This window comes from Corythoichthys intestinalis, chromosome 2 (assembly GCF_030265065.1).
Source record: "Corythoichthys intestinalis isolate RoL2023-P3 chromosome 2, ASM3026506v1, whole genome shotgun sequence".
NCBI lineage: Eukaryota > Metazoa > Chordata > Actinopteri > Syngnathiformes > Syngnathidae > Corythoichthys > Corythoichthys intestinalis.
This window is the reverse complement of record NC_080396.1, coordinates 72,026,238-72,053,633: the sequence shown is the minus strand read 5'-3', so window position 1 is coordinate 72,053,633 and position 27,396 is coordinate 72,026,238. Positions and strand designations below refer to the sequence as shown.

Genomic DNA, 27,396 nt, shown 5'->3' with positions numbered 1-27,396 from the left:
GATCGTCAGTCCTTTGAGGCCGTAAACAGCAAAGACTGTGATAAAACGGAGCACATAGTTTCCGTCTGGATATCATTTCCTAAGTTGGAAGCACGCTTCTTTTTCCAAACTCCAAATGTCTCGCATTTTCATCGTGAAAACAGGCAGGCCTTCCTCTATGATTTGTGATATGGACGATTTATGTTGTGTTCCTTCTCCGCAGCCATTTGTTTCAACACTCACCGCTGCTTTTGGGCCTGAAAACGCCAGCATTTTTGGCACAAAACATCGTTTTCAATGTGAAAACAATTTAAACGATCAGGGTATGTGAAACTGGCGGCTCAGAATAACTGTTTCCCACCTTTTAATTTGTGCTTAAAGGGAAATAAAAATGGTGATCATAAAATTCTCATCAAAACAGATGAGGATTTGCTTGATAATAAATTTTTCAATTATATATTTGCGCAGATAAAAGATATAATAAATTAATGTATAAGAGAATATTTACGTTTTTTCTTTTTAAATTGAAAAAAGTGCATATTACATGTTTCCCACCATATTTAAAAGAGACAATGGGAAATATATATATTTTTTTATTATTGTTGTTGTTATTATTATTGTTCTTTGTGGTCATTGACGTCTGTAGACGTTTTTTTTTTTTTTTTTTTAGTTATTTGCTAAACGATAAGTCAAATAATCCTGGCAGCCCTAATTTACTTGCCATTGGTGGTGATGAGGTAAATATTCATAGGGTCCTCCAAAGGAAGCCATATCCATTTTTTTTTTTTTTAAATCAAAATGATTTTCACACCCCTTGACTAGATTTCATAGTGATTCATTTACGTAACCGAGAAAATCAGAGACAACAGCGACGTTCAATGGTCACAATTGAAACTGTGGGTAAAGCGGAACAAAAATCTTGGGATTTAGCTTCTCACCGGAGCAAATATTGATGCACAAGAAGCTAGCACGGCGTCCTTCAATATGAATTCAACAGATTAGATTTTTTTTTTTTATGGTGTCATCGTCAAAAATTCTTCCTGATGTTAATGAAGGCAGCATGTCGGCACCTCCAACGCCGTAAGTAGCAAACTCCTGTTAATGATACGTAGCTAGCATGACAGCTAACAACTCACGTTGATGGAAAGACGTGAAACCACGCCAAAACAGTTTCAAATAAATATATTCAAAATTAATTTATCGATAGCACAATTTCCAAAACTCCATCTTGCACTTTGGTGTAGATAATACTATGGTAACGTATAAAAAATCCCGGATATTGGCTTAAAAAAAAAATATATATATATATATATATATATATTATTTTTTAAAGCTAATAGTTTACGATGAATGAACGCGTACTAGTGTTGTCAAAACTTTGGACAACTGAAGCCGAAAATTACACATAGGCTACATGTAATTGTGTATTAAACGAGAATATTTCCAGTGTTTTCGCCCCCTCCTTTTCATTTATTTAATAAAAACTAATTTGCTACTAGCCCACCCTGTTCAAATAGATTAGACGTTAATCGCCGTCAATGTCAATATTAATTTATGAAATAACAATAAAGCCGTTTTACAGTAAGAAGGTTGTTCATCTGTTCCCTTAATTTCAGTGTTTTAAGTGTTAATTTGGGAAATTTACAGTGAGGTCAACGTCAAACCAGTTAATTTTTGTCTACTGCCACTGGAAGCCAGTAACTTAATTTACAATATTAACAATTTTTTTATTTGTATTGAATTTTATTTTAATATATTTAATTACATTATTTTAATGGAAATGTTACTGTTTGTTCCTTTTTTAATATAGTATTTTCTTTTTAAATAGTGGTTTAAAAAATAATTTATACAGAGTGGACCAAATGAAAGGTTACAGTTTCGTCATTATCTGTTTCAATTTAATAATCACGTTTTTTGATATAAATTATCAAAATGGACGTTTGGAGAATTTGAGATTAAATATTAGTCTATTATGTGGCTATAATGTGAGATATATATATATATATATATATATATACACACACACACACACACACACACACACACAAAAATAGTCTAAATGTCTAATAAATGTAACGTGATACAGTGGGGCAAATAAGTATTCAGTCAACCACCAATCGTGCAAGTTCTCCTACTCGAAAAGAGTAGAGAGGCCTGTAATTGTCAACATGGGTAAACCTCAACCATGAGAGACAGAATGTGTGTGTGTGTGGGGGGGACAGAAAATCACATAGTTTGATTTTTAAAGAATTTATTTCTAAATTAGAGTGGAAAATAAGTATTTGGTCACCTACAAACAAGCAAGATTTCTGGCCGTCAAAGAGGTCTAACTTCTTCTAACTAGGTCTAACAAGGCTCCACTCGTTACCTGTATTAATGGCACCTGTTTTAACTCATTATCGGTATAAAAGACACCTGTCCACAATTTCAGTCAGTCACACTCCAAACTCCACTATGGCCAAGACCAAAAAGCTGTCGAAGGACACCAGAGATAAAATTGTAGACGTGCACCAGGCTGGTAAGACGGATTCAGCAATAGGTAAAACGCTAGGTGTAAAGAAATCAACTGTGGGAGCAATTATTAGAAAATGGAAGACATACAAGACAAGATCATCTCCCTTGATCTGGGGCTCCATGCAAGATCTCACCCCGTGGTGTCAAAATGATAACAAGAACGGTGAGCAAAAATCCCAGAACCACACGGGGGGGACCTAGTGAATGACCTACAGAGAGCTGGGACCACAGTAACAAAGGCTACTATCAGTAACACAATGCGCCGCCAGGGACTCAAATCCTGCACTGCCAGACGTGTCCCTCTGCTGAAGCCAGTACACGTCCAGGCCCGTCTGCGATTCGCTAGAGAGCATTTGGATGATCCAGAAGAGGACTGGGAGAATGTGTTATGGTCAGATGAAACCAAAAGAGAAGTTTTTGGTAGAAACACAGGTTCTCGTGTTTGGAGGAGAAAGAATACTGAATTGCATCCAAGAACACCATACCCACTGTGAAGCATGGGGGTGGAAACATCATGCTTTGGGGCTGTTTTTCTGCAAGGGGACCAGGACGACTGATCTGTGTAAAGGAAAGAATGAATGGGGTCATGTATTGAGAGATTTTGTGTGAAAATCTCCTTCCATCAGCAAGGGCATTAAAGATGAGAAGTGGCTGGGTCTTTCAGCATGACAATGATCCCAAACACACAGCCAGGGCAACAAAGGAGTGGCTTCGTAAGAATCATTTCAAGGTCCTGGAGTGGCCTAGCCAGTCAATAGATCTCAACCCCATAGAAAATCTGTGGAGGGAGTTGAAAGTCCGTGTTGCCCAACAACAGCCCCAAAACAACACTGCTTTAGAGGAGATCTGCACGGAAGAATGGGCCAAAATACCAGCAACAGTGTGTGAAAAGCTTGTGAAGAGTTACAGAAAACGTTTGCCCTCTGTTATTGCCAACAAAGGGTACATAACAAAGTATTGAGATGAACTTTTGGTATTGACCAAATACTTATTTCCCACTATGATTTGCAAATAAATTCTTTAAAAATCAAACAATGTGATTTTCTGTTTTTTTTTTTTTCCACATTCTGTCTCTCATGGCTAAGGTTTACCCATGTTGACAATTACAGGCCTCACTAATATTTTCAAGTGGGAGAACTTGAACAATCAGTGGTTGACTAAATACTTATTTGCGACACTGTAACTGTAACCCTACTTTTCGCTCACCCTGTAATTTTTTTAAAACTTTTTTTTTTAAACAATTAACTTATAATATTGTTGGGACCCGGGGTAAGCGGCTTGGAAAATGAATGAATGGATGAAATATTGTTCGAATGTTTTCACCCCTTTTTTTTAAAAATTAAAAATATGCAAAGATGTGGAAGTACATAAACATGTTCAGTTAAAGTGATGGCTTGAGTGTCGAGGGCCGAAAAAGACGAAAAAAACGAGCCGACCTTAGCATAGCCTTAGCTTTTTTATCGACACCTTTTTCTTACGCGACTGACAATGACATTCTCCTGTTTTGAACAAGCTATCCTTTACCACTAGCCCCGTCTTTCCTATACAGGGTGACCCAAAAAAAGTTTACACTCAGTTGACTGCTTGTTTAAAAGCCATTGAAACATATCTAAATAGGTTGTCATGCTTAAGTGATTCATTAAGGTCACTCAATGCGGCTGGTAATGTCTTGTCTCTACAATTCCTGTGCTTCTGCTGAAAATGAAGAAAACTTTAGCTGTACCTGAATTGCTGCGTGCCGGTCTGACACCTACTGAGATTGCAGCAAATCTGAGAATATCCAGATGTGCAGTCTACAAAGTTAAAAAGAAGCTGAAAGATACTGGAACAGCCTCACGAAAACCTGGGTCTGGAAGTGCCCGATCTGTGGGGACCAAAAAGTTGATTGACAAGGTGATATGTGGCCACCCAGAGTCCAGATCTCAATCCCCTGGATTATATAGCATATGGGCAAATGTGGAGGACAGTGCCTGTAAGAAGCCACAAACTTCTGTGGCAGCCTTGGAGAGGTCCATTGTTAGATCTTGGGAAAAGATGACAGCATCCTACAGAAAGAAGCGTTCCGCAGGCGCCTGGAGGCTGTTGTGACACTTAAGGGAGGACACATTGAAAAATAGAGTGTACTGTACATGTTCTTTACAATAATGTATAATTTGTGATTAAATTCTAATTCTAAGCTGAATAAACATGGCATTTAAGTTGTATTATGGCAGTGTAAACTTTTTTTTGGGTCACCCTGTATGTTATATCCTCTGGTTGTCCTACGTCTCTGACCATTCTTGGGGGTAATTGATATTTTGTGTACCGATCGTAAATGCTACTCAGTGACAGCCAACGAACACTTTTAATTTTTTCATTGATAACAAATCTTAATTCTATAATTTATTTACACTTCCCTCTTACTAAAGTTTTTTTTTTTTTTACAACAGAAACTGTAACAGTGGCAGTCAGATACCATTGTAATTCTTTTCAGGTCATTCATTGTCAGACAGAAGCAGTACGGCACAACGTCACGCTAAAAAATAAGTAAAAAATATAAAAATGGCTTACCTCTTTTTCCTTTGAAAGACCACGCCAACCAAACAAAATGTTTACTGCATATGAAATGTGAATGGATTCGCCGAGCTGGCGTTAAAGTCCGCGCAAGTTGATTCAGTCTTCACATTTTTTCCTCCCGAGTCTTTGGTTTCGGGAAATGCATGAAGAAAACATCCTTCATATGACGTAATGTCTAGAGTCATTCCTACAAGTTCCAAAAAAAGCCATGTGTGATCGGCATGTTCGTTTTTGAAAGATTATCGGAGAAAAATAGAACAAATAACATCGTTTCTATGCGAGGGCGGGTCTATAATGTCCCACTTCGGCTTGACTTCCGCTTTACGATGCGACGTCCCAGTCTAAAAATAGCATGAGTGCGGTACGCCATTAGTTGTCGAGTCCTCTAACATGCGCTGTCCCTCTGATATGCTTCTTCCTGATCCTATCCACCCTGGTCACTCCCAAAGAGAACCTCTGCATCTTCATCTCTGTCACATCCAGCTCTACCTCCTGTCGTTTCCTCAGTGGTGCGCTCTCTAGACCATACAACATCAACAGTTATATAAACCTTTCCTTTCATTTTAGCTGAAACCCTTCTATCACACATAACACCTTACACTTTTCTACACCCGTTCCAGCCTGCCTGCACACGCTTCTTCACTTCATAGGAATTCATTCTGTCGCCTGTCAATCTTCACATCTCCACAGGTTTGAGGTCAACCGCCGTGCCATCAGCGGCTGCAGCAGCGCGCGTGGAAGCTCTTAGCCACCGCAATGCCGTCTTCTCCAGAGAACAGGCCAGGCAGCGGGCTCTGTACCCCCGCGTGGAGAAGATCGAGGTGTCCATGCAAGGCCCGGGCCTGGATGGTACTCTGCTCATCATGAACAAAGGAATGTCCACGCCACATAGCTGTGCTAGACGTGAGTCATAGTCACCACTATTGCTGCAACCATTAATCTATTAACTCAAGTAGAAAAAGGCTTTGAATCAAATTTCGCTGCTTCGAGTATTTGTTTAATTAGGCGTAGCGTTGTAATAGTTTGCTTTGAAAGTCTTTGCATTTAGTTTTATTGATTCGGGTGGATACACTGCTCCCTAGTGGCAACAGTGAATATGAAATAACTCATTTAACATGGCTGAATCCAGCTGCTGCCTGTTAAGACCAACATAAGCTACATTTTTGTTTGAGCTAATGTTTTTTTTTTTTTTTTTTTAAATACATTCGTAATTTAGTTTAAAGGTATATTTAGCTATTTTTTGTGGGAATATTTGGTTGAACAGTTTGTTAATGGTATTGTAAACAATTGTTAGCATTTTATAGCATTTAAGCTAACGGACTGTTACTATGCAAGTTAGTCAGTTGTTCTTTTGTTGGACTTAGATCCTCATTTATTATTTTTCTTTTTTTTATACCGTTTGAGGCTAAGGTCCGGTATTTTGATTTATTTTTAAACAATAGTGCAATTCTGTATAGTTTGTAGTGCAATTCTGTATAGTTTGAAGAAACACTTGGGAATTTTATTTTGTAGTGCTGCAACGATTAATCGATTAACTCGAGTATTCGATTTAAAAAAAAAAATATTCAAATTAAATTTTGTTGCTTCGAGTATTCGTTTAAATAAAGTGGCGTTGTAATGGTTTGTTTTGAAAGTGTTTGCATTTAGTTTTGCTGATTAGAGCGGATACACTGCCCTCTGGTCTGCCTCTTTTCACATAGCTGAATCCAACTGCTTCCTGTTAAGACCAACGTAAGCTAAGTTTTTGTTTGAGGTAATGTTTTTTAATGCATTCATAATTTAGTTTATAGGTATATTTAGCCGTTTTTTTTGTGGGAATATGTGTCTGAACCATTTGTTATGAGTATTGTTAAAAAAAAAAAATTAGCATTTAATAGCATTTAAGCTAGCGGACTTTTTCTATGTAAGTTAGCCAATTGTTCTTTTGTTGTACATAGATCCTCATTTTTAATTATTTTTTTTATCCCGTTTGAGGCTCAGCTCAGCCTCAGGTATTGTAATTTTTCATGTTCCTTATCCGATTACTCGATTATTTGAACAAACTAGTCCATCGATTAATCGACTGCTAAAATATTCGATAGCTGCAGCCCTATTATTTTTGTACTTACATGTTATGCTCTTTTGCGAGTCCAATCTTGCCAAGCCTTTGTTTTACCTCTGCTGAAATTTATTCTGCAAGGCATTAAAAGTTCCTAATCCGATTACTCGATTATTCGAACTAACTAGTTGATAGATTAATCTATTACTAAAATAATCATTATCTGCAGCCCTAGTCACCACTCCCAAGTAGTCCTGTGTAAAAATGATAAAAACTTTCTATTTTTCTAAATGCCTGTCATTATCGCCATAAATAGACCTGTTGCTGCAATGCACATTTTGGCCTGTAGATAGCAGCCAATTTCCGTTGACCCGCTACATTGATGTCATTTAGTATTGGGTAGTCAAAAGTATCTATACTGAAACGTATCCGGATTTGATATTTGATTGCAAAAGTAATGAAAGTATTGTTTTTGCACGACCACCACCCTTGATAGTAATGAAAGAAATGTTTGCATTTTCCTTGATAACTCATTGCTGGCCATTGATGGCTTTAGACGTCCAGTTCATTTGGACTGGGGGGACCGAGCGTCCATTCGCCCCACCCATTGAAAATAGATTCAATGTCTAGTGCTGTCAATGGCAACTGATGAGCTAACGATATTATGCTAACTTAATAAAAGGCAGTCTTAAAAGTCATAATCACTTGTCGCATATAGCGACAGATTATTTTCCAAATCACGCAGCCTACTCCAATGTCGTATTGGGTCTCTTCACGTATATCGGACTGTTAAAAAAGACTCTTGCATGTGTCTTAAAGATCTAACAGAACATCATGTGACCAACTCTGCTTTGGCCCTGGTGGACGGAGAAGAACTTTGGTCACTCAACAAGCCACTTACTCGCTCCTGCTCGCTCACATTACTCACGTTTAAAGACAGCGATCCCACTTTGGTCAACCAGGTAAGTTGTGAATGGAAGGATTTGGTCTAAAGGAGAAATTGGTGTTGCACTGATATTAGTATCGGAAGGGGTCCAGATATGGCATTAAAAAGCAGACATCGGTATTGGCTAGGACTAAGAAAAAAAACGCGCTGATGCTGCGCGATATGTACTCTGAGTTTGTTTCCAACAGCTGGTTGCCCTTCCCAAGATGGCCGCCAGTTGCCACAGAAGAAGAAGAAGAAAAATAAATGTTTTTTTTGTTTGTTTTGTTTTTGAGCCTCATAGCCTGAGTTTTTATTCTGTTAAGTGTGGTTTAACGTGCTCATTTAGCGGTCATATTTTCGACGTGTGCACCTATACTTTAAACGTCAGATAAATGTACATGTTACACGCTAATACTAGCCAGGAATTGAAGTTTTATGAACACTGATATTGACATTAGCGTCTATGAAGATGTTGGCTTTGTTAGAAGGAGGGAAAACTGGAAATAGGCTAGCAAACTTGTCCTCTGCTAGCATAAATAATTAGCACATGAGCTAAGCTAATGTATTAATGGGGTGTAATGGTATTGACTATAGACTTAATACGAGTACCAGGCTTGATAAGTGAGTATGCGGTAATATTATATGAAGAGGGGGGGGGGGGGGGGGGGATCACCTTTATGTTTTCAGAAAATATGGTTTCGGTACAGTATTGGCCACACAGTCGGGTTGCAGAACCGGTATCGGGACCCGATAAATTGTATCCGTGCAACTCTAGTTAAATTGTATTTTAAAGGTGCTATGAAATTCTGCAGCAACATTTGAGCTTCAAAGTGTGGAATTGGACTCTCGACCTCATTTTTAGGCTTATTGGCGTTCCTGCGCCGCGCTCCTCGGTCAAGTGTTGGAGACGGCGTTTAAGGACCAGTTGTCAGTGGAGTTGCTAAGCACGCCGGAAGTGCCAGGTAAGTGCAACTTCATGGTTTCAGCGTTCATATTTGGGAAGTTGCACAGCAAAATGAGTCAGAGTTACCCGTTTTTCAAAACTGTCTCCGCTTTCCAATGTTATACCTACTTCTTTTTTCACGATACTAAAATTTTCAACATGATAGCAAATTTCAGGAGCAGACTGGGGTTAGGGGGGTGGCCCAAGAGTCATTGAAAGACCGACCCACTTCATGGACGGGGTTGGAAGTCATCCAGCCAGCAACACAAGTACCTGTACAATTACCCTGATGAAAAAAACAGCTTTTGATGTTGTTCTGGACAAAAATCATATAGTAAACCATAACCCGTTATTGGCCTCCAGTAAATACAGGTAGTCCCCGTGTTACGAAGTACTTATGCGGTTTCGACTTTACGACGCCGTCTCGTCCACCATTTTGTCGCCAGCCTTTTTATTTATTTTTTTGTCGCACAGTACCTAATTGTACCTCACAGTATCTTATTTATCTACTTTATCAACATGACTTGTTCTGTCCTCACTAAATGTGAACTTGTTCAGCTTGACAGACAGCAAACAAAACAATTGTGCTTTTTGAAGCTTTTTAATTTCTTTTGACAGTTTGTAAAGCTGTAACACACATATTTACACGTCTGTTCAAAAGGAGACGCATTTTAATAATAAAACACTCGACACAAAACGATTGGCGTTCAAATGTCCATGTAGTCTCATCAATATGTAAATTTAGTAGCTTAAATTACTTACCCTAATTTGCATCACAAATGTCTGCTATCTTAAATGCTACGAATTTTAACATATTTACAATTCTCATAGCAAATCGCTCACACATAACCCCACAAACTGTAGCTCTAAACTTGATTACAAATTCGTACACAAACATATTAGCTGAAGCAACTTACAGCCTTATGTGGGCCAAACCAGAGCGCAGCTATTTTTTATCTATGTTAAAATTCTTAGTGCTCCTCTAAGTGGTCCTGCCAGACCCAACGCTGCCACCAGAGGGCAGTGTATCCTCCACCATCAAACAAAATCCAATACTTTTGAACTTTTTGAATAGGTGTTTTGAATTTTTAAGGGGTTAATCCCGATTTATGCGGAAATTACGTCGTTATGTAGCCAGTGTAGGAACAGAACTCGTTCGTAACCCGGGGCCTACCTGTCCTTAGAACTGTAGTGATTATAATGCATGCAGTGATTTTAATGCAAACAGGTAACTTATACAATAGCATGAGTAAACCCCTAGAGAACTGTAACCTGAACAAAGTACAGATGTAGGACTTTTAATGTGAATTCTCTAAATGTTGGTACAGTAAAAAATATATAGTTTTGAGTTTGTGCGTAGTTAGAGAGGTCCTCTATTAATATTTACCAACCTTGGCCTGAATTTATTCAAAATTGTGGATTTACAGTACCGCAAAAATGAGAAACTTTAACCTGTAACCAGATCAAAGATCACATGTGGGACATTTATTTCATTTTTCTAAGTAATGGTCCAGAAAAAAAGTAAAAGTTTGAGTATGTGAGCAGTCAGAGAGGTCCCCTACTGAAATTGTCCAGCCTTGGCCAGGGCTTATTCAAAATTCTGGATTTACACTACCACAAAAATGAGAACTGTTACCTGATCAAATTATACATGTAGGACTTTTAATTCATTTTTCAGCAAAAATGCATAGTTTTGAGTATGGAAGTAGTCAGAGAGGTCTACTACTAATATTCACCAACCTTGGCCAGAATATATTCAGACATGTGGATTTGCAGTGCCACAAAAATGGGAACTTTGACCTACCATTTACTAAAACGACCCGTTGCTAAGGGGAATCACATAATATTGTACTGACGTGACAGTGTTAATAACACATGTAGATGGAGCAGTTTTAAGATCAGGCGATTTTATTTCCTTTATTAAATGATGACAAAGGTGGCATTATATATTTTAGAGTTTTGACTGTGTTTTTAAGAGTTGGGAACAACACGAGCGCACGAAAGTCAACTGCCTTGGCGCTCGGTTGGAATGCATTTACCGTAATACTTGGATTAGGCGAGTGCGCCAATTTTAGGGTAGCTCATTTGACCACAGGAACATGAAAATCCGCTGACTTGACCGCAGCCACCAATTCCTACTTATTTTTCACCCAATATTTATTATTCCTGTGTACATGTCAAATACGTAGGGTCGCAATTTGCGCATGTGTAGTGACACCAAACCCTACTTATTTTAGAAATTACGACCCTATTTCCTGACACCGGCCTGCCGGGGAAAATTCCCAGTATGCCAGTCTGCCCCTAAAAGCAATACTTAAATTAATACTAATACTTAATTATTTTTTATTAACTCTTTCAGTGTTTCTCCATTGGTGGTCATTATTTTTTATAATAAAATTCCTCGAATTGTCCCAAAATTAGCTCGAAGGGACCAGGGTATGCCACAAAATCGTCAGCAAGTGTGTTGGAAGTGCCCCAAAACAAACAAAAGTTACTCGGGAATGCCTTAAAATCAATAGGAAATGACCAATGAATAGGAATTGACCTGGAAATGCCCTAAAATCAACAGGAAATGATCAAAAATTTACTCAAAATGTCACTGAAATGTTGATTTTGGGGAATTTTTTATCTGGGTCAAAAATGAACCATATTTGAGAAATTCAATTCAATTTTATTTGTATAGCCCTATATCACAACAAGGTTGTCTCAAAGGGCTTTGGAGAGGCAATATGATACACAGTCAGAAACAGCAGATGAATTAAATAAACTTCAAGTCCTGGGCATCCCCCATCCTTAGACCCTCCATGTCGTCAAGGAAAAACTCCCAAAACTCTTTGGGGAAAAAAATGAGAAACCTTGGGGAGAACCACAGTCAGGAGAGATCCACTCCCAGGACGGATAGACAAGCTGCACCAGGACTGCTAATTGGAATTAGCAGACGGAGTTACAGTTTGTAAAGATGCAATAGATTAAGGGAACTAGAGAAGGTCCATCTAGCCAGATGAGACGGGGGGGGGGGGCGAGGACATCCATCCATCCATCCAGGGGTCTGGATAGTCAGGAGGCTGCGGCTGAAAAATAGCCCCTCCCCAGAGGGGAGGGGGGAAATGGGACACAGGGTGACTAGTGATGAAGAGACTAGTCAACTAGATATTAAAATTAGAAAATAGAAATAAAGTAAGACAAGTTGTAGGTAGAGTGAGAAAAAGGAGATAGGTCTCAGTGGCTGTACTTCCCCCAGCATTATAGCTTCTAGTGCAGCTTAGACTGAACTACGAGTCTAGTCCGATTTCAACTAGCCTGACCATAGGCTTTGTCAAATATGAACGTTTTTAGTCTAATCTTAAATGCACAGACTATCTCGACTTCTTTAATGCTAGCTGGAAGCTGATTCCATAAAACAGAAGCTTGGTAGCTAAAGGCTCTAGCTCCTACTGTACTTTTAAAAACCCTGGGAACTACCAGTAGACCTGCATTCTGAGAACGGAGTGTTCTGTTGGGGCGGTATGGAACCAGAGCATCGGTGAGATAAGACCATTAATGGTCTTAAATGTAAGAAGGAGGATTTTAAATTGAATTCTAAACTCGACTAGAAGCCAGTGAAGGGCCTGGAGCACAGGGGTGATGTGCTCTCTTCTATTAGTTCCTGTTAGAAGTCTTGCTGCTGCGTTCTGGACTAGCTGAAGACCTTTTTGGAGAACTTTTAGGACAAGCTGAAAGTAGGGAGTTACAGTAATCCAATCTAGATGTAACGAACGCGTGAATTTTTCTGCATCGTTTTTAGACAAAATATTTCTAATTTTGGCTATGTTGCGCAGGTGAAAAAAGGCTGTTCTGCAGGTTTGTTTAATATGAGCTTTAAATGATAAGTCTGGGTCAAATAGAACTCCTAGGTTTTTAACTGTGGTGCGGGAGGCTACACTTACATTGCCCAGAGTGACTATCTGGGCAGCTAAAGACTCTCTCACACTTTTTGGGCCTATCATAAGGACTTCTGTCTTTTCAGGGTTAAGTAGAAGATAATTAGTGCTCATCCAGGTATTTACAGTATATCTCGGACGCAGGTGCTTAGTTTATCCACTTGCCTAATCTGCTCAGGTTTAATTGATAAATACATTTGTGTGTCGTCAGTGTAACAATGAAAGTTAATGCTATGTTTTCTGATGATATTGCCTAAAGGAAGCATATACAGCGGAAACAGATGGGCCCGAAGACTGACCCTTGCGGCACACCATAACTGACTCTAGAATACGGTGATGATTGCTGGTTTACATTGACAAACTGGTACCTATTAGATCAATGGATTTAAACCAGCAGAGGGCTGCTCCTCTAATGCCTATGTCACATTCTAGTCTCTGCAATAAGATATTATGGTCGATTTTGTCAAAGGCTGCACTCGGGTCCAACAGAACCAGGATCGAGACTAATCCATCGTCAGCGGCTAGTAACAAGTCGTTAGTTACTTTGACTAATGCAAATTCAGTTCTATGATGAGCTCGAAAGCCAGACTGGAAATGTTCAAATAAATTATTGGTCTGTAGGTGCTGACAGAGTTGTTTAACTCAGAAACACTAAAACAACATTTAAATTTGTTTTCCAATTATATAGTGTCGAAAATTGTATCGATTATTGTTTTGATATAGAGTTGAAAATTTGAGTATCGTGACAACAGTAATTCCAACTCTCATTTGATCATGCTAGCTTTTGTCTTACATCCATCAGTTTTCTAAAAATTCTTTCTTTTCTAATAAATTCCCTTCAGTTACTTCAGGAGCTTTTATTTGTGACTTGGTCCTGGACTCTCAGTTGGACTCTTGGACTCCCTCTGAGGTTTGACGCCTACAATTATTCCTTCACCGTATTTTTTGGACTTAAGTCCCATAAGTCAAAAATTGCATCATAATGGAGAAGAAAAAACTGCAGCACAGTGTATCACATTTTCATGGTGTAATTTGTTTGGTTAAATTCAACCCCAAGAACAGATTTTTCATGTTGAGAACAACTAAAAATAATATGGCGAGTGACTTGGGTAGCAAAGTTTACTTTTACATGCGGGAACAGACCATTAAGAACTGTCTCGTGCCTCCCAGCATGCATTGCTGCACTCGGGATGTAAATAATGTTATGTGTCGTTATAAAGGTAGTATAGCAATCTTATGATTATTTCTTCAATTACTGTTACAGTTGTTTCATGACTTGCTGGCAGTGTTTTTTTTTTTTTTTTTTTGGCAACCCTTTTGATTTTTGTTTTTTGGACGATAATACTTGCATGTCTTAGTCATAGATTTTAGACATCTCAAAATGTGTTTGTCTTCGTCTAGTTTTTGTTGACGAAAACTCAAGAATAATTTTGTCTAATTTTAGTCAACATTTACTAAAAATGTTTTTTTTTCCCTCTGTAAAATTACAAATATATAGATTTCAAAAGTAAAGAATAATGTTTCCGACTATTTTAAATGAACATTGACAGGCCAGCGCATATTGTAGCGTCTACAAGGACAACGGCAACTTGGTGATAATACACACTTTGGAGGAAACGTTATCGTCTCGTCATGGTCATGAAAAAAAATGTTTATTGACGAAATATTTTAGTTATCGTCATTGACCAAAACAACACTGCTTGCTAATTATGCTATTTAGTTTGTTATGTGATCATTTCGGTCATGTTTTGACACCATGACTTTTCAGTTCATGACCAACCATTATTTGTCAATATTTTTGGATGTGGAGGGAAGCCTGTTATTCTGCTCACAATATTAAAGTGCTAATTGTTTCGCGAGCGCCACAATATAGAAACAACATGTCATTTTGGTCTGGTCGTCACATTAAAGGGAACCTCGGACTTAAAGACTTGTAGGCTATGTTATTAGAAACATATACAGTATGTTATTGCCATTGATTTAAAAATCTATTATATTTAGTACATGTTTTGATCTATGGAGGGCACCATGTTTTACATGCGCGATGAAGCTGGGGATGATGATGCGGTTTGGCTGGACTGGTAGAATACCTGTGCTAGCTAGCAAGCGAAGCTAGTATGATGACTGGCATGATTTTGTCACATTCTCCTGGTGGTCAGATTGTTTTGTTACAGAGCTATGGGATGAGTTCCAAACGTCGTACCTGTCTTCAATTTCAGCTCATCAGCAGTGTCTTTAAACCGATCCTAGGTGGCTTGCTGAGATATTGACTTGCTGCCATTTGACAGTTTGTATACCCCTTCACTGCTAGTTGCATCATTGCCTTGTTTTTTATTTCATTTGTCAGACTTTGTTTTCTAGTTTTATTGATCCCGACCTACCGTCACCGAGCATTTTTGTGTTTCCCTTTTTGCGATCGCGTGGTTTTTTTTTTGTTTTTTTTGTTTAATAAATCCTTTAACGCAATCCCTATCTTATTGTTGTCTGCTTGCTGTCAGAAGTGAGCCGCGTTTTCTCATTCCGTGGTCAAGCCAGCCACACTTTCTTTTCAGTTGTTTCCCTTTCAGGTTTTAACGCACAGACAGACAACGCATGTGGGTTGCACTTTGTTTTATAAGGAAAACCATGACTCTAACGTAACGTAGTGGAAAGATGGTCCTGTGATATACGCGCTCGTCTATTGCACGGGAAACGCGGGTTTTATTAATACGAAAACATTAAAAGAGGTTTTAATATCAAATTATTATAACTCATGCTAACGTTATCTTTTTCGAATTCCATGCCTTTCTATCCGTGGTACCTTTTAAAAAAAAATCCACATATAAGTTGTTCTGGAGTATAAGTCGCATCCCCAAACGATGAAAAAAAAAACGATTTATAGTCCAAAATTACGGTTGTACGGAATACGAATACATATATACTGTATATTTTCTCTCAAAGGATTGTAACTTTCAGACCTGACGCGCTTGTTTTATCCTCTAGGAGTCATTACGCTCTCTGTCCAGAGGAGCCCAGCAGCTCATCTTTCAGGACTTACCTTGGGAACATCTGGAGGTGGACCCTTCTGTTGCACTTGAGGTCTTCTCACACAGCAGGTAGAAACAGCAGTATTTTTTTTTTTTATAACTTTTGATGTCATTTAATCAGTTATGTCTCAGGTGTCAACAGGAAGCGGTGGAGCAGAAGGCCGCACAGAATCCAAAAGGAACAGTGACGCTTTACAGGTGACTTTTTCGTGTATACTGATCCCTCGCTAATTCGCGCTTCAAACTTTGCACCCTCAGTCCATCACGCTTTTTTTTTTTTTTCAATTCAAACAAAAAACCAGTTTTTAGGGTCCCCATTAACTGCGAAAAAGGAGGGATCACTGTATAACAGGGGTCCCCAAACATTTTCCTGTGAGGGCCACATGACTCTTCCCTTCTCTGATGAGGGGCCGGGGTCAGTTTGTAACAGAAAAAGTGTGACGATTGCAGTAGTGCCTTAATGTAAAAATGTATTGTTTTTCAGAAAGCCACAAATAACCCTTTCTGGATTCTTCACGGAGCAAAAGTAAATAAAATAATATAATATGATATAATATAATATAATAACACTATTAATTAAATAGATAATAAACAAATAACCCTCTCTGGGTTCTTCACAGAAAAAGCCAGGAAATAAATAACACAAGTAAAAAAAAAAAAAAATGTTCAGGGGGCCGGATCAAAAGTGACCGGCCCGCAGGCCGTTGTTTGGGGACCCCTGCTGTATAACAATGCATGCTGAGTAGTGTTGCACCAATACCACTAGGTGGAATTGGCTGATACTGACCCTCTACTGATACCACATTTTTATGAAAACAAAACAAATAATTCTTCCTACTGCTGCAACAATTAATTAACTCGAGTAATTCAATTAGAAAAAAGTAGGGCTGCAGCTATCAATTATTTAAGTAATTCATTAATCTATCAATTCGTTAGTTAGAATAATCGAGTAATCTGATTAGGAACATTTATTGTGTTGCACAATACATTTTAGGAGATGTAAAACAAAGACTTGCTAAGTTGCACTTTCAAAAGAGCATTAAATGCGAACACAAAATAAAATTTCCGAGTGTTTTTTCAAATTATATAGAACTACACTATTAATTCACAGGAACACTGCTTTTAAAAATAATAAATTAAAATGAGTTTAGCCTCAAACGGTATAAAAAAAATTAATTAATGACGATCGAAGTACAACAAAAGAGCAATTGGCTAGCTAGCATAGCAATGGTTCGCTAGCTTAAATGCTACAAAATGCTAACTTTGTTTTTATGATGCTCTTAACAAATCGTTCAAACACATATTGCCACAAAAAACTGCTAATATACCGCTAAACTAAATTGCGAATGCATAAACAATCATATTAGCTCAAACAAAAATTTACAACCTTATGCTGGTCTTAACAGGGAGCAGCTGAATCCAGCCATGTTAGATGAGTAATGTCATATTCACTGTTGTGTATCCACCCAAATCAATAAAACTTACATGCAAACACAGGGAGTGCACGTGCACTGGAGTAGTTTACTTAAAGTTAACGATGATTGACAGATGAATGTGTTTGACCTTGCCATAGTCACAAACTTTAGATGCGCATCGTTTAACTTGTTAAGCAGTTGCTGTGGCAACTCATTGTGTGTTAGTGAGCAGCTCTGAGCAGATTTGAGTACTCACTCAGTGAAGCATTTAATATAGCCAAGTATTTTTCTACTACTACTTTATTCTTGTTTAAAAATAATGTGGTGGGAAAGTAACATTTTTAAATCTTATCATTATTATTTTTGAAGTGCTTGAAAAACATAAAAATATATACATATTTTTTTAAATTTGAGGAAAAAAAGTGAAAAAACATATTTCTTCCCAATGCTAAATCTGAATAAATACATTGAATACAAACACAACAAAAAAAATTAGGGGGGGGGTGCGCTACGTCGCGGTTTTTCAGTTATTGCGGCGGGTTCTGGTCCTCATTAACCGTGAAAAATGAGGGATCACTGTATACCTGTAAACTAAATTACAAATGCACAAAAAGTATATTAGCTCAAACAAAAACTTACAACCTTATTTTGGCCTTAACAGGGAGCAGCTAGATTCAGCCATGTGAAATCAGTTATCTTAATTACTGTAGCCACTAGAGAGCAGTGTATCCATGCAAATCAATAAAACTAAACGCAAACACTTTCAAAACAAACCATTACAACGCCACTTTAATAAAACACTAAATACTCAAGCAGCAACATAACACATGTACTCGAGCCAATCGATTAATCGTTGCAACACTAGATTGGATGTCTATTAATGGCAAACTAAATGGTGGAAGGGTGCATCTTGGCCAGAGGAACATTTTTTTACCTCAGTAGATGCTCTTGATAGTGCTCGACGTCCAATCTAGGGGGGATGAGACATTCCTGGGTCACCTTCTGTTTGGTAAGCCTAAATCAACAGGAAGTGATCTGTACATGTCCCAAAATCAACAGGAAGTGACCCAAAAATGCCCCAAAATCAAATGGAAGTGACTGAAAAAACAGCAAATGACCTGAAATGCCCCCAAATGAACTCATTGGCTGCCATAGATGTCCAATCCGTTTGCCACGTCAAACAGATTCGCTGCCACCCTCCCACGTCAAACAGATTGGACGTCTACTAGTGATAAACTCAATTCACATCATGAATGGGTTTCATATGAATGCAGTTAGCATTTTGGCTAATGCATAGCCGTTGAATGAATTCTCTCTTTGTCAACGCTTCCTAGATGCGGCGACCACGTTCTTTTGAGCGGGGGCCCCCTGGTGGCCAGAACAGGCCTGTGCTACCAGTATGAGGTGACTGCAATCCACAGCCTGGGCGGAGGGCCCTGGGGCCTTCGCCGCCGCGCTCAGGGCCTCTCGCTGCCTTCCCAACTGGAGGTAAAACATGGTTATTCTGCGTTTTCGAGCTGACTATCGCCCACGTGAGCGTCTCCATGTGCCTTGCAGTCACGTTGTCTTTTTTCCCCCCGCAGGTCCACCACACGGTATGGAGGAGACTGCGGCGGCGGGCAGGGAAACCGGTGAGAACAAACATCCAACAGAGACGAACATCAAAGCTAACGCCTAGCCGCCAGCTCAGGCAGATCCGCTAGTAACGACGCGGCGCTAGCTCCTTGATGCTAGTCCAAATGACCGCTTGTTCTAATTCCAACCAGCCGGATGCCCCCTCGTCACTCCAGATTTCGCACCGTAGCTAGAGGTTAGGGTTCAAAATTGCCATTTTTAAAATTTTCGACAGCTTTAGGTTTGTTTCTGGCGTAAACCGCGAAAGGACTCTCATCCTTCCCGCCGAGGACAAACCGCTCACGTCTGAAGTTGACATCAAACAGAGCGAGGAAGGAACTATTTTTAAATCGCTCCACGCGGCGACGCGAGTCGATTGCGACTGAAGCGCCAAAGATGCATAAATTCTTGCTGTTTAAACAAGACAGAGTTAAATTTGGATGGAGCCGTCTAGGCAGAATATTCCGCTGGCGTTCGCTGACTGGGAAAGGGACGACTCATTAATAGGCGCGCTCGATTTGGCAGCCGATAACATACAATGCTGCGCGGCCTACATTTTCTTTTCGCGGCGCCGTTGTTATTCGGGGAATTGACTGCGCCTTTGTTAAAGACAAATGTATGGGGTTGGAGAAATACCAAAAGTAATGTAGAAAATGCGGAATCTGGGGAAATTGCGTGGGAATGCTTTCGAGGGGGACTTGGAGGCGTTTTCTTTTGGCTTTGAGGAAACTCTAGGTCACTTCCTATTGATTTTGGGTCGCTTCAGATTGATTTTGAGGCAATTACAGGTCATTTCTTTTTTATTTTGAGGCATTTCTTGTTTATTGTGAGGCAATTACAGGTCACTGTTGATTTTAAGCAATTACGGGTCACTTACTGTTGATTTCAGGTCACTTCTTGTTGATTGTGGGTCTCTTTTTGTTGATTTTGGGTCACTTCCTGATGATTTTGAGTCACTTCCTGTTTATTGTGAGGCAATTACAGGTCACTGTTGATTTTGAGGCAATTTCGGGGCATTTCTTGTTGATTTTGAGGCATTTCCAGGTCCCTTCCTGTTGATTTTGGGTCCCTTCCTGTTGATTTTGGGTTCCTTCCTGTTGATTTTGGGCATTTCCTTGTCACTTCAAGTTCATTTTGGGTCACTTCCTGTTGATTTTGTTTAATTCCCTGTTTATTGTGAGGCAATTACAGGTCACTGTTGATTTTGAGGCAATTACGGGTCACTTCTTGTTGATTTTGGGTCACTTCCTGATGATTTTTAGTCACTTCCTGTTTATTGTGAGGCAATTACAGGTCACTGTTGATTTTGGGCATTTCCTTGTCACTTCAAGTTCATTTTGGGTCACTTCCTGTTGATTTTCTGTAATTTCCTGTTTATTGTGAGGCAATTACAGGTCACTGTCGATTTTGAGGCAATTACGGGTCACTTCCTGTTGATGTTTGGTCACTTCCTGATGATTTTGAGTCACTTCCTGTTTATTGTGAGGCAATTACAAGTCACTGTTGATTTTGAGGCAATTTCAGGTCATTTCTTGTTGATTTTAAGGCAATTACGGGTCACTTCCTGTTGATTTTGGGTCATTTCCTGTTGATTTTGGGTCACTTCTTGTTGATTTTTGGTCACTTCCTGATGATTTTGAGTCACTTCCTGTTTATTGTGAGGCAATTACAGGTCACTGTTGATTTTGAGGCAATTTCAGGTCATTTCTTGTTGATTTTGAGGCATTTTCAGGTCACTTCCTGTTGATTTTGGGTTCCTTCCTGTTGATTTTGGGCATTTCCTTGTCACTTCAAGTTAATTTTGGGTCACTTTCTGTTGTTTGATTTTGAGGCAATTACAGGTCATTTCTTTTATATTTTGAGGCATTTGTTTATTGTGAGGCAATTACAGGTCACTGTTGATTTTGAGGCAATTACGGGTCACTTCTTGTTGATTTTGGGTCACTACCTGTTTATTGTGAGGCAATTACAGATCACTGTTGATTTTGAGGCAATTTCAGGTCCTTTCTTGTTGATTTTGAGGCATTTCCAGGTCACTTCCTGTTGATTTTGGGTTCCTTCCTGTTGATTTTGGGCATTTCCTTGTCACTTCAAGTTCATCTTGGGTCACTTCCTGTATTTTCTGTACTTTCCTGTTTATTGTGAGGCAATTACAGGTCACTGTTGATTTCGAGGCAATTACGGGTCACTTCCTGTTGATTTTGGGTCACTTCCTGTTTATTGTGAGGCAATTACAGGTCACTTCTTGTTGATTTTGAGGCAACTTCAGGTCATTTCTTGTTGATTTCGAGGCATTTCCAGGTCACTTCCTGTGGATTTTGGGCCCCTTCCAGTTGATTTTGAGGCAATTACAGGTCACTTTTGATTTTGAGGCAATTACAGGTAACTACCGTATTGGCCTGAATATAAGACGGCCCTGATTATAAGACGACCCCCTCATTTTCCAGACTCAAGTTTGAAAAAAAGACTTTTTGAACACCAAATTAATTTTTATACAGAAAATAATTACAGTACATCCGAAACAAATGATTATAACAATATATTTGGGAGAAAAAGCATCTTATTTTGCGTCATTCACATCTTAATATCTGAACATTTAAATATGTAAACTAAAGTGCAATCACATTCGTAAATGAATGGCTTCTGGTTTTTGAAATGTAAATAAACCAATCTTTTGTGATAAAACAACAAAATCGCAATAACTGCATTAACCATCAAAGTGAAGTCTAACTGTAACTGTAGTCTTGAAACAAATCTTAATAAGGAAAAACATTGCAATCAAATAATGCAAACTGGTTAAACTTGAGAGTAGCTGAAATCTGTCATGACAGAACATCGCTTCAATGATATCTGGTGCCATCTAGCGTCGTGAATGGGTATAATGTCTAGACCGTAAATATAAGACGACCCCCTCTTTTTCAGTCTTATTTCAATGCAAAAAAAAACGTCTTACATTCGGGCCAATATACTACTTGTTGTTTTTCAGGCAATTACAAGTCACTTGCAGTTGATATTGAGGCAATTACAGGTCACACTCGTTTTTGGGACCCTTCCTGTTGATTTTCAGGCATTTCCAGGTCACTTTGGCTAGGTTCATACCGCAGGACTTAATGCACAAATCCGATTTTTTTGTCATATCTGTTTTTGTGGCGCGCCCGTTCAGACAGCCTTTGTCCATTGAGACCGTTCAAGTATTACGCATGCGCATTGATTCGCATTCCAACACGTGCTGAGCAAAAAGAACCCGCATGCGCAGAAGCATCAAAGCAAATGACTACACATGCTGGCTATCATCCGTCATTCCAGGGCGATCATATTTTGATTTCCAAAAAGAGGACACAGATGACAGACATAAATAATCCCCGTTTAGGCTTATATTCAAAGTTTCTGTGGATCGATAGCATGCATGCACTGTCCGTGCATGTCACACACACATACGGGCAGTTTGCCCAGTTTGGCCGTGTAAGTAATCTTGAAATATTGTTCATATAGAGCAGAGAGAAAACCGATCCTTCTCAGGCTTATCCTCAACCCATTTTTATTTTTTATCACTGTTGCCAAGCCCGACTCTTCCCCAAAAAGCCGTGTTCAAGGCAAGCTAGGCGCTAACGGACACCTGCACCGCTACTGTAGCGCGCCGTCTCTCTCGTTCTTTGATGATGGCTCTTTGATAACGTAATTGATGCATGAATTCCGATTTGGGAGACTTGCCAGTTCAGACCGCGCGAAATTCTGAAAAAATGTGGCCCAGATGGGATTTAAACCACATACGAAAGTGACCCAGATCAGATTTGAAATGGTCCACTTCTGTGTGACTTGTCCCATTCAGACCGTCAAGTTCATGCCTCACTTGAGTCGGAAAAACACGAAAAAATTGGATTCGTGTATTAAGACCTGCAGTATGAACGTAGCCTTCTTGTTTGTTGTGAGGCAATTGCAGGTCACTGTTGATTTTGAGGCAATTACAGGTCACGCTCGTTTTTGGGACCCTTCCTGTTCATTTTGAGGCATTTCCAGGTTACTTTCGACTGATTTTGGGTCAGTTCTTGTTGATTTTTAGGCATTTGCAGGTCACTTTCTTTTGATTTTAAGGAAATTTCGTGTCACTTCCTGTTGATTTTGAGTCCCTTCCAGTTGATTTTGAGGCAATTACAGGTGACTTCCGTTTTAATTTTGGGGCAATTATGGGTCACACTTGTTGTTGTGACCTTTCCTGTATGTTTTGAGGCATTTCCTTACGACATTCTGTTGATTTTGTGGCAATTACAGTTCATTTGCAGTTGATTTTGTGTCACTTCCTGTTGATTATGAGGTTTTACTAGGTCACTTTCTGCTGATTCGGGTCACTTTCTGTGGATTTTGAGGCAACTACAAAATCCCTCCCAGTTGATTTCTGAGTCACTTCCTGTTCATTTCGAGGCAATTAAAGGTTACCTCCTGTTGATTTTGGAACATTTCCTGTTGATTCTAAGGCATTTCCAGGTCACTTCGTGCTGATTTTGAGGAAAGTACAGGTCAGTTCCTGTTAATTTTGAGGCAATTACTGGTCACACGTGTTTTTGGGACACCTCCTATTGATTTTGAGGCATTTCCAGGTCACTTCCTGTTGATTTTGGGTCACTTTCTGTTCATTTTGAGGCAATTACAGTTCACTTCTAGTTGACTTTTGGGTCACTTCCTGTTGATTAAGGCATTTCCAGATCACTTCCCGTTATAGTTGTATTGAGTTCATTTTCTTATTTTTAGGCAATTACGAAACGCAGTTGATTTTTAGTCACTTCCTGTTGATTTTGAGGCATTTCAAAGTCACTTCCTGTTGATTTCGAGGAATTTCTACATCACTTTCTGTTGTTTTTGCAACAAGGTCCCTTGCAGTTGATTTTCGGTCACTTCTGGTTGATTTTGAGGCATTTCCAGGTCACGTCCTGTTGATTTGGGGTCACTTCCTGTTGATTTTAAGGCACCTTGGGTTGATTTTGAAGAAATAATGTCACTTCCTTTTGATTTTCTAGGCAATTACTGGTTCCGACCTTTCAATTGATTTTGGGTTACTTCCTCTTTATGTCAATTTTGTAGCCATTTTTAATTCTTTAACATTTTGGGTCACTTCCTGTATATTTTTAGCCATTTCCTGGTGGGTTTTTGACACTTCTTTATGATTTTTAGATCATTTTGGGTCCCTTCTTGCTGATTTCAGTGATATTCCTGATAATCTCCAGTTGATTTTGGGTCAAGTAAATTTTAAATTGGTTTTGGGGCAATTACTGGTTACCTTCTGTTTATTTTAGGTCACTTCCTGATGAATGGTGGGCGGGGATCACTTCCTAGTGATATTTTTAGGTCAAAATAAATGACTGCAGATGAGATTTTTTGTGGGTCACTTCCTAATGATTTTTGGCATTTCTGTGTCATTTCCTGTTGGATTTGGGACACTTCCTCTTTATTTCCTGTTGATTTTCACGAAAACTTTTTTTTTTCATTTTGGGTTACTTCCTGTTGATTTTGGGGGGAAAAAACGTCAATCCCTGTTGATTTTGGGTTACTTAATATTGTTGTCTTTAGGCCAAAATGAATGAAAACCCAATACATTTTTTGTGGCTACTGAGTTGAAAAGATTTGTCTTTGGAAATGAATGCGATGTTATTTAAAAACAAAAATAGTGGAACCATTCATTTTTGGCAATAAATACCAAATACCACCTTTGTTGGCCTTGACTTTGCGACCTTTTTGATAGAGCTCTCCCAGTCAAAATTGATTGGATATCTGTCGCCGTCAATGGCAGTGAATGAGTCAAGACACCTGGAATCAATCTTCAAAAATGACATATCGCTAACTCATAAAACGTCATGATGCCATTAACATTTTATAGCGCTAGCACCGCTAGTGACACCGTGGGACAAAAAGGACACGATAACATTGCAAGCTGGCGAAGCCATAAAACAGAGCGCCAGCTCTCCATGCTAATCCTGCGCGATCAAGAAGTACGCCAAATACCGCTGCATATATAATTGTAGGAACACTATAACCCAAAAAACTATACATTGGTGAACTGAAAAAAGTTTTTTTTAATTTTTTTTTTTTTTAAATTTCCAACGGGAAATGACCAAAAATCAACAGGACGTGACCTGAAAATGTCTAAAAATGACTGAATTGAAGCTAAAATAACAGAATGTGACCTTAATTTCCTAAAAATCAATACAAAGTGGCCAAAAATGAACAGAAAGTTACAAAAATGAACAGGAAGTGACCCTGGATTGATCCAAAATATGCTTAATGTGACCTAAAATCAACAGGAAGTGACCTGTAAGTACCTTTGAAAAAAAGAAGGCGGCCCAAAATGCTTTAAAATCAACAGGAAATGCTCTAAGATATATAGGAAGAACCCAGGAATGCCCCAAAATGTCCCAGAAGTGACCAAAAATCAACAGGAAATGTCAGTGAAATCAATAGACTGTAACCCAAAATTGCCCAAAAATCTACATTTATTGACCCAGAAGCAAAAGCAAATGTTAGAAAGGGACCCAGAAATGCCTCAAAAATTACTCATTGCCGCCTTTGACAACAATAGACGCCAAAATTCATTTCAAATGAAAGAATTTGCCATAAATGCTCATCTTTCAGTACTTATGTTACTTATGGTACTAATGTTCAAAACGATACACATTTTAACAGTAAACACTTGACACAAAACAATTGCTGCTCAAACGTGCATCTAGTCTGATCACTGTGTAAATTTAATAAATTAGCCTAATTTGCCTAACAAAAAAGTCCGCTAGCCTGAATGCTAACATATTTACAATTTTCTTAGTAAATCGCTCATGTAAATTTAGTAGCTTAAATTAACCTAATTTGCATCACAAACGTCTGCTATCTTAAATGCTACGAATGCTAACATATTTACAATTCTCATAGCAAATCGCTCACACGTAACTCCACAAACTGTAGCTGTAAACTTAATTACAAATGCATACACAAACGTATATTAGCTGAAACAACTTACAGCCTTATGTGGGCCAAACCAGTAAAATGATAATGATTTAATTTTTTCTCTTATGTGTTTTTTCATTTCAAGGGCCGTCTTCTATTCGGGCCAGTGCGGTAATTGCAGTCATTTTCTAGGAGGAATTGAGCATTATCTGACAGAATTGCAGAGGTGCCAATACTTTTGGCAAGCAGTGTACTTAGGTTCACTAGGAAGGTTCTCTACAACAGAGCCTTCCTGAGAAGTCTACTGCTTTCAGATGGCGGCTGTTTACTAACACAGGCGAGTCTATCATTTCGCATCTGGTTCTCTATACATGCGTTATCTACCGTAACATCATGTGGGCATAGTTTGTAGGTTATCGGCTACAGTCAGGTATTATTGGAGCAACCTAACATCGCATTTCTTGCATCATTCAACCAATGTAGTAACGCACACCTTTACATCCTCAGTAACGGTAAGGGCGTTGCAAAGATGAGAAAAGTAATTAATTAGATTACTCACTACTGGAAAAAATGCCGTTAGTAACACCGTTATACTCTAACGCCGTTATTAACAACACTGCCTGTAAGTATCCTTTAATAAAAGAATGTGACCCAAAATGCTCTAAAATCAACAGGATATGCTCCAAGATATATAGAGAGGGACTGCCCCAAAATGTCCCAGAAGTGACCCAAAAATAAATTAAATATAAACTAAAATTAACAATTGGCTCCAAATCAACAGGAAAAGTCCTGAAATCAACAGCCTGTGACCCAAAATTGCCCAAAAATCAACATTTAGTGACCCAGAAACAAAAGCAAGTGACAGAAAAGGACCCAAAATTAATAGAAAATGACCGGAAATTGCCTCGAAATTTACTCATTGCCTGCCGTTGACAACAATGAACGCCCAGTTCATTTCAACCGGAATAATTTGCCGTAAATGCTCATCTTTCAGTACCGTGGACAGCACTAGACGTCCAATCCATTGACATCAATAGCAGTCTGCGAGTTAACGAGAAAAGAGCAAGAAAAAAACTGACCAGGAAGTCACTCACAAAAAGATCTCTTTGGGTGGTCATTGACCCCAAAAAATCAACAGGAAGTGACCCCAAATTAGATGGAAATGACCCATTTTCTCCTCAAACCAACATAAAGTGACCCAAAAAAAAGCTTTTTTAACCAATTCCAATATTTAAAGTCAAACTGCAGTTTTTTTTGTTGTCATTTTCAACCCACAGGTGGAAGTACCGCCCCTTGAAGAATTGACTCCGCCCGCTGTCGCTGATTCAACTCTACATCCGACCAGCTCGTAACCCTGCAATTCTGTCCACAAGTGCACAACATGTATCATTTGAACAATAAAAGTAACAAAACAACTTGGACAACCAATTTCGCTTTCTTCCAGCGAAACCCGAGCTTTATTTTTGTGGATGTGTCATCGAAAGTGTGTGTCGCGCACTTGCGCCGGAGCGATTAGCGACAACAAAAGCAGAGTGT

At 38.9% G+C, this 27,396-nt stretch overlaps 1 protein-coding gene across 2 annotated transcripts; it reads left to right on the top strand.

Moving 5' to 3' along the window:
- On the top strand, nt 1-27,301 carry mrpl39 (mitochondrial ribosomal protein L39). Of its 2 annotated transcripts, none has more exons than XM_057830138.1 (10): nt 1-143; nt 5,740-5,952; nt 7,907-8,049; nt 8,878-8,977; nt 13,721-13,788; nt 15,861-15,973; nt 16,037-16,102; nt 18,654-18,807; nt 18,903-18,950; nt 27,138-27,301. In XM_057830138.1, the coding sequence occupies exons 1-10, from the start codon at nt 116-118 to the stop codon at nt 27,210-27,212; spliced, it is 1,008 nt and encodes a 335-aa protein (XP_057686121.1). In that variant the 5' UTR covers nt 1-115; the 3' UTR covers nt 27,213-27,301. The 2 variants fall into 2 exon arrangements, with proteins under 2 accessions (XP_057686121.1, XP_057686120.1); XM_057830137.1 differs by lacking the exon at nt 1-143 and adding an exon at nt 894-1,059 and having other exon boundaries at nt 27,138-27,300.
- The last annotated feature ends 95 nt before the right edge of the window (nt 27,302-27,396 follow it).